The 8,095-nt window shown below is 33.4% G+C and overlaps 1 protein-coding gene across 1 annotated transcript; it reads right to left on the bottom strand.

The window, feature by feature from the left end:
• Positions 1-2,724: 2,724 nt before the first annotated feature.
• On the bottom strand, positions 2,725-6,831 carry LOC7456680 (glutamate dehydrogenase 2). Its single transcript, XM_002321745.4, has 9 exons — positions 6,379-6,831; positions 6,178-6,291; positions 5,148-5,369; positions 4,968-5,042; positions 4,736-4,852; positions 4,381-4,631; positions 3,945-4,020; positions 3,759-3,845; positions 2,725-3,199 (listed from the first exon to the last, which is right to left on the bottom strand). Exons 1-9 carry the CDS (start codon positions 6,484-6,486, stop codon positions 3,014-3,016), a joined length of 1,236 nt encoding a protein of 411 aa, XP_002321781.1. The 5' UTR covers positions 6,487-6,831; the 3' UTR covers positions 2,725-3,013.
• Positions 6,832-8,095: the final 1,264 nt, after the last annotated feature.

The raw sequence follows: 8,095 nt of genomic DNA, 5'->3' as shown, positions 1-8,095 counted from the left end.
AAAAAATATTTTACATGCATATTTGAACTTAAATAACCAATTTATTGAACTCATTAAAACTTGATCAAAAATATAAAAAAACTCATTGAACCGATATATCCAAGATTTCAAAATAATAAAACTCTCAATTCTATATTTGTGAATAAAATATATTTTTGTTCATGTTTGAGGTTAATGGACTACCACTGTCTTGAATAATAAAAATAAATAATTTGATTTTTAAAAAAAAATATTTATTTATTTATTTATTCAATGGTGTCAAAGTTAGGAATGTTTGTATTCATCAATACAAAAAATTAAAAATATTTCTAATATTTACTAACACTAGAGTTAAGAATATTAACAAAAGAATTAAAATTAACTTTGAACCCCATATATTCACTAATATCAAAGTTATAAATATTAGATATTTTCTTCATATCAGCACCATAGATGAAATTTTTTTTAGTTGGATATTTATTAATTTCAAAATCAGAAATATTATAGACAAATCATCAATAGCAAAATAAATCTTTAATAATTTAAGATAAAACCAACAATATTATATTCTCTATCGCATAACTAGTCACATACTCTGCTGACTAGTTAAATTTTTTAATTATCATAATGTTATAGGTTGATTTATTAAATTAGAACTTTTCCTTTTGAAACATAAATTTTTTTTTTAAAAAAATAATTACCGTGGTATAATAACAACAACAATAATAATAAGAATTCAAGTTTTGCCGCAAGTACGGTAGGTATTAATACTGAATTTATAACCAAAATCTAACCTTTTTCATTTTCTAATACAAACATTAAAAATAATTTCAAAATAAAATTCTTATTTTCTTAATTTTTTGTACAAGTAAGAAAATAAGTTCAATATTCATAAAATCAACCTCCAATGTAAAATTCCCTTCAACCAAAATCACATCGATGAAAAACTTTTAAGCTTTGTTTCTTCTCTTCTTAATTTTCTTTTTTATTGTTTTAACCAGGGAGAAGAACTTTTTTATACAATTTTTTTTAGTTTTTAATCTGATTGGTTTTAAAATCTCACTACTTTTGGTTTTTTTATTGCAAATGATTTTGAAACTATAATTTTGTTTTTCATGTTAACATCTATTATTATTTATTGAATTCTTAATTAGAAATGGGAATCTCTTAGTTTAATGGACAAGTGTTAGGTGCATGCCATTGTAGAGTCATTAATTGCAGACATATATCAAATAACATAACCATGTTTGGGCCTCAATTGTCACGACTGTGACTAGTGAGTGGCATGTCATCAATCTCTTGTCCTTCTGAGAGATAGGGCTGGCTAGCTACTGCTGTTGGTGCAGCTCAAGAAAGAGGAGAAGATGTAGAGGTGGGGCTGGCTAGCTACTGCCTACTGCTGTTAGTGCAGTTAATTAAGAAGGGAGAGGTTCTCAAAAGAAAAAAAAAGGAGGACCCTCGTCGAGTCAAGCGCTACGGTGACCTCGTGCATGCAATTAGAAACAAGGAAGAAGTGATTTCCCAGTAGGAATCTTAATCAACTCATCAGGATTCCTGAAAAACTAACCGGTTCCTTTGCTGGAACTCAGAAATATATAAAAGCTGCAGCTGTTTGACATTGAAAGAGGTACAAAAAAACAGTACTAATTGCAGTCTTCCCTTTTGTTTATTGGGTAACGATGGATACATATGAACTGTCTAGCTACATTTTGTCTACTTTATTCTCAGAAGCACCAGTATTTGGTGCATTTTGATCTTTCCATGATGCCTGCCATTGCTTGTCATAGAAGGTTGCTTCATCAACCAGCTTTCTCAGGTTTTTGAAATCTTCTGTTCGCCTAAAAAGTATTATGCCAGTGACAGTCACAAAAAGTACGGTTTTGCAAATGAAGTTTCCTGTCTGGCCAACCATATCAAGCCCTGTCAATCCCTCCACAATATACGCTGCGAAGAATCCTACCATTGCCGCTCTACCTGCAGAACTGATGAAACTGTGAGACATGTATAGTTTAAAGACTAAATTATAAGAAAGTGGATTGGAAGGGAGATTTTTGACCATTGAGAAGCTCTGCCTCTGGAAGATATGACCTTTTGAGCCATGCCCACCAAGGAATAATGGAGCTCCGAAAGAGCACAGGTTCTTCATTTGTACATGTATTTGGATAAATTGGAGAATGGTTTGGAAACTAAACATTCTGTTCCAAAATTTATCGATGAGCGTTGGAAGAAAGGGACCTGGGATTTAAACATGTTTGTCAGGGATGGCAAGATGGACTGGGATGGTCTAATTGAAGCAGGTGAATACACTATACTCCATCTGAAATGTGAAAATCATCAAACCTTTGCCTTAGTGAGTTTCTTTATGCATATTTGATTCTGATACAGCCATTCTAGTTTAACTAATGCCTCTTCTCTTATAAATTACTAACTAGGAAGGCAAGAGTGTACTGTAAGCCAAATACCATTTCCCACTAATGATTTTGTACTGTAATTTTTTTCCAATATTTGTTGGTCTTGCAGAAGCAAAGAGGAGAAAAATTATTGAATGCATCTCCATTAGGCAGGATAACTTTGGATACCAAGCGAATTGAAGCAGGTTTTACAAGTCATCTTGTTGTTTCATGAAATTTGAGCAAACGCATAGCCAAATATTTAGAGAAATGCATATTAACAGAATATAAACATGTACCATTGAATGGTTTTACAAATAAGGATGGTCACTCATGCAAAAACAAGCCAGTATGATAGCTAGCAAAATTATTTTCTTGAATATCATAAACTGTAGCACAAGGCCAGTCGAAGATTACAACATATGTTTTTCAGTCTCAAAATCAAGAGTTGTAATACTGGTAACAACTAATTTTTGTAAATGCTGATATGAGGAGCTTCAAGTTGGGAACAAAAAAAGAAAATAATTCCCTCAATGAATACACTTACAATCCAAATATAAAACTATGAAGACTTTATGAGAGCAAAACAACTTCAGCTGTAAGAAGATAAGAGGCAAAAGGAGCTGGAGACTTGAGGAGAGGACTTATGCTTCCCATCCCCTTAACAGAGTGGCCCTAGCAACTCGGTTTACACCCAGGGTAAAGGCACCCATCCGAAGATTACAATCATGTGTCTGGCACATGACCTTGATGTTATGAAAGGCTCGAGTCATGTAGTTCTGAAGTGTCTTGTTCACTTGCTCTTCATCCCACATAAAACCTTGAATATTCTGCAAAATTAGACAAATTGGAGCATGTTAAACAGATGCTCCATAAAATTAACGATTCTGTTTTAGCATCTTTTGCAATGTGTTAGTAATTTGCGTTTTCAGTTCAAGACGGATCCCAGATGATGTCCTCAATCCCCTCACAAGTAAACTTACTCGTAACAAGCACAATCCAAAATGCATACCTAAATGAACTAGAAAGGGCACAAAACTAGCTTATTCTTCACTAACTAGATGAATAAGATCTTCACAAACTAGATGAATAAGATGAAACCATTGCAGTATTTCACTGCATTGAACAAGCACAAACATCAGATGCTTGGGAATCGGATTTGTGGTTTCCAAGCCACTAGTGTAAAGTTTCAGGAGGATCTTGGCTTCACTTCCCTGCTGTCTAATTTCATTTGCTAGTCTGCTGAAGTTTAGATGCTTGGCAACCAGGTTAGAGGAATTCAGGTCATATGCAGACTCATACAACATAAAGTGTTTTTCATAAATTTTGCGATATCATTTATTCAGTCTCAGCAGAGTAATGCCTTTTCCTTTCGTTTTAATCCATTACCTGAACCCATTCAAAGTAGCTGACAGTGACACCTCCAGAATTTGCATATATGTCAGGAAGCACCACGACTCCTTTCTTTGCTAAAATCTGCAATATTTACATCTCATAAATCAGAATAATAATTTCAATCATAATTTTTCCTTTTGATTTTCATGGAAGACAACAGGAGTACAAGTTCAATGCTACCTCATCTGCTTCTGGATCAGTAGGATGGTTTGCTGCTTCTATTATGAACTTGGCCTTCACATCTGCAGCATTTTCCCTTTAAAGGCCAACAATGTTCAGGAAAAGTTAGTTGTTGTTTATCAATATGGTTAAAAGAACAAAATATTAAAAAATTTCTGATACACGGATGGAAAAGGCTCAATAATTTCTAACCAGCAGTTTTCCAACTTAACATCTAATTTACATCACTTCTGATAAAATTATCTCAATGGACATGCATGAGACCAACTCAAGATTTCATGTGTTTTCTAAAGGAAATAAAAATCACAAGGGCAATGATGAAGTTTAAACATAATAAAGAAGCCTTTAGTGACCAAGGATGAAAAGGAAAAAAAAAACATGCAATACTGTACTAGAAACTGAAAAGCAAGGAACAATTTTCAGGAAGATGCTAAACCTGTTTAGAACTCCACCCAAAGCACATGGGATAAGGACATCACATTCATGTACAAGCAGTTCGTTAGCATCCATGGAGTCTCCACCCTGGAAATTTTTCAAACTACCGGTGGATTCTTTATGCCTGATCAGTTCTGGAATATCAATTCCATTTGGATTCTTAACTGCACCACTGATGTCACTCACAGCGATAACTTTCCCACCTCTCTCATGTATGATCTTAGCTGCCCAGGACCCCACATTTCCAAAACCCTAGATGATTCATTGATAAGTTCTTTTTCAACATGACAGTATCAAAAACAGCAGGTATGTAGCCAGCAATTAAAATTGAGATTTATATATTATTTCAAGTTTACCTGAACTGCAAATGTCAAACCTTTGATGGACTTCCCATGTTCAGCAAGTAAAGCTTCAGTAGCAAAAACAACTCCACGGCCAGTTGCAGCCTCCCTGCCCAGTGATCCACCAAGATCCTAGCATCACAGGCATGGATTTAATAGAAATAAGGAGAGAGAAGCCATTCTTTTTGGCTATTACATATTATTGAAAAAGAAAACAAACTTAGACGTGCCAGTATTTAGCACTTACTATGGGCTTCCCTGTCACAACAGCAGGCGAGTGACCATGGAATTTCGAGTACTCATCCAATATCCATGCCATGGTCTGTTCACATATGTTGTACCCATCATTACGATTTGTTGTTAGCAATAAAATTGGATAAATTGAATGCATCAAAAGACTTATGAAAAATCAACTAGTGGAATGTACCTGGGCATTTGTGCCCATGTCTGGTGCTGGAACATCCGTATGGACGCCAATAAGATCATGGATCTTCTGAGTGAAGACACGAGTCAGACGTTCTAACTCACTTTTACTCAAATCCCCTGGGTTGCATCCAATCCCTCCTTTTGCTCCACCATATGGAATGTCTGCTACAGCACTCTTCCATGTCATTAGTTGAGCAAGGGCATTTACTTCATCGGGGTCAACCTTTCAAGAACAAAATAAGAAAAAGCATCAGCATCAATTTCTAAGTCGATATCCTTCAAGCAAAATCAATCCAATAATTGTTTAAGATACAACAGAGCAAAGATAATTCAGGTGACATTTGCTCTGGAAAATTTGGCGCAGAAATAAAATAAGAGGAAAGTATGAATGAATTTTTTAATTTTTTTTCCATGCTAACTTTACCCTAGGAGAAATCTGATTTAGAACATTTATGAGTAGGCAGAAATCCTTTGTCAAGAAGGATGCCAAACACTTCACAAGATATAAAAGCTGTTCTGTCCAGATAATCCTAAGTCCTAACCATATTCTGTTTATGTGGCTCAAACACAGACGTGGCTCAAACAAAGACAGAACATCCCAAAACAATTCTAGATTATATAACATTTGCAAGCACTAACAACAGCATCAACCCTATTTCTAAAACAACTTATCCATGGAACTGCATTGGTAAAAATATCTGTTTCAAATTCCTTTCAACATAAGGCCCGTAAAGGACCAGGTAAATCTGTATATACTAAATTGATAAGCTTCTTTATTTCCAAACGTCCAGAGGAAATCAGGATTCAGATCCCAGCTAAGATTGGTATGAATCAATGGTGGCCTTTTTTCTCTTTTCAAGCCATAATCACCTATGTTTCGTCCATACCTTAACAAAGCCCCCTTTGAAAAATCCAAACTTGCCCTTAACTAGACAAATCAGACAGGGCAACTATGGCCTAATAAGACATCAAATCTTCAAGAAACACAAATTAGTACAGAAAGTAAAAAAACGCAATGATCTCACACACACCTCGGGATGATATCTAATTCCTCCCTTCATGGGCCCACGAGCATTATCATGTTGCACTCTAAACCCAATATAAGACGCCAAAGTTCCATCGTCCTTGGGAATTGTGCACTCCACCTGATGATAAAAAACCAGAACAAGATATCAAAAGACAGAACCTTTATCTCTTTCTACCCAAAAAGGTTGTTCTTTTTTTTATTATACCTTGATCTCTCTGAAAGGGATCAAAAGACTCTTCTCAACCTTCGAATCCAAACCAAGAATGCGTGCAGCATGTCTGAAATTACGGTTTGTAGCTGCAAGAGCATTCATGGCTGCTGTCTAAATAATAAAAATAATAATAATAATAAACCTCAAAAGAAACAAAAAGAACCCAGGTAAAGAAAACTCAAGAAAAAGACTTGTCCTTGAAAAGAAACTAAAGGGAGGTGGTGATTAGTGACTGAACAAGAACTAACAAGAATTATGTGGTGATTAGTGAGAGAGACTTGTGAATGGGAGGTGGTGTACTTATAAGGGAGTTAAAGGGGAGGCGGAGACTCGGGAGGGAAGTAGTGGGCCCAAATGAAAAGTTGAGATAGGATTTGGTAGCTGGATAACCATGAAATTTTTCCTTTTACATAGGAGAGAGGAGGACAAGGAAGAAGAGTAGTGGCCTGTTTAGAAGTATAGTTGATGATGTTTCTAAAAATATTTTTTCTTCAAAATTGACTGAAAACTACTGTGCAAACTGCAAACATAACCCTAAATTTGCACTAAATGTTGATTAGACTGTCTAATTTGAGGGCAATGATAATGAAATTACTATGATGTCCTTTCTTCTTGATGGTTGAAGTCAGTCTGTTTTGTTTTGTCATGTTGAATCTGGAGTTGGAAAAAAAGGTTTTTTTTTCCAATTTAAAGTATTGTTATTGATGATTATGAAAAAAAAAAGATATTATTGTTAAAGGTATTAAATCAAAATGAAAAATATTACAAACAAATTATGATCATTTTCTCGTTAATATAAATTATTGGCAGGAGCTAGCTATTTCAGTTTAATTTAGGAAAATTAAATTTGAAAATTAAGGATCCGGTATTAAAAAAAAAATTGATATCCTCTCATGTCACCAAAAGATTTATGCCTGTTTTTTAAAAAAATATATAAAGAGTGGGGACCATGCATTTTAAGGATTAAAATTCAAGACGTCTGTCAAAAATAATTAAAGTCCGGACTGATTTTTTCACGGCGTTCAAATTGGAATTGTCATGCAAATTCAATTTCAAATTCAGCTAGGAATTCCTGTTTTTGTCTTATTAGATATTAGATTGTGATAGTTTTATGATTTAAAATGTATTTTATTTAGAAATGTATTAAAATGATTTTTTTATTATTTTTTAAAAAATATTTTTAAAATCAAATATAAAAAACATTAAAAATATAATTTTTAACCAAAAACATTAAAATTTAAAAAAATATAATTTTAACCGTATTTTTAAATAATTTTTTTCATAGATGTAATATCTTCACAAATACAATGCAATAAACCCGTCGATATGGAACAAGCCCCGCGTTACATATTAGATAAGTTAAATCGAGTTAATTTAATTTTTTATTTAATAAAAATAAAAATAATATTATTTAAAAAATCAAGAAAAAAATTAAATAATTATTATTTAACTTAGATTTTTAAATATATCGTAATAGATCATTTCACTCTCTATTTTAGTTGAAACATAGGCTAACTTAGATCTCATGTCAATTGAGTTAAGAGTAAACCCGTTGAGTCGAGTTAGATTTTATAATAGTTTATCTAAGGATATATCTGTTTGTATGATTCAATCTACTTTTTAAAATATTTTTCAAATTTTTTTTGCATCTTAAAAAACTAAACACACCCTAATCCTTGTAAATATAATCCAATCGCAATATTTTATCCAA

The sequence above is a fragment of the Populus trichocarpa genome, chromosome 15 (assembly GCF_000002775.5).
Source record: "Populus trichocarpa isolate Nisqually-1 chromosome 15, P.trichocarpa_v4.1, whole genome shotgun sequence".
Classification (NCBI taxonomy): domain Eukaryota; kingdom Viridiplantae; phylum Streptophyta; class Magnoliopsida; order Malpighiales; family Salicaceae; genus Populus; species Populus trichocarpa.
Note: the sequence above shows the minus strand (reverse complement) of the source record. Positions and strands in the feature narration are given on the sequence as shown.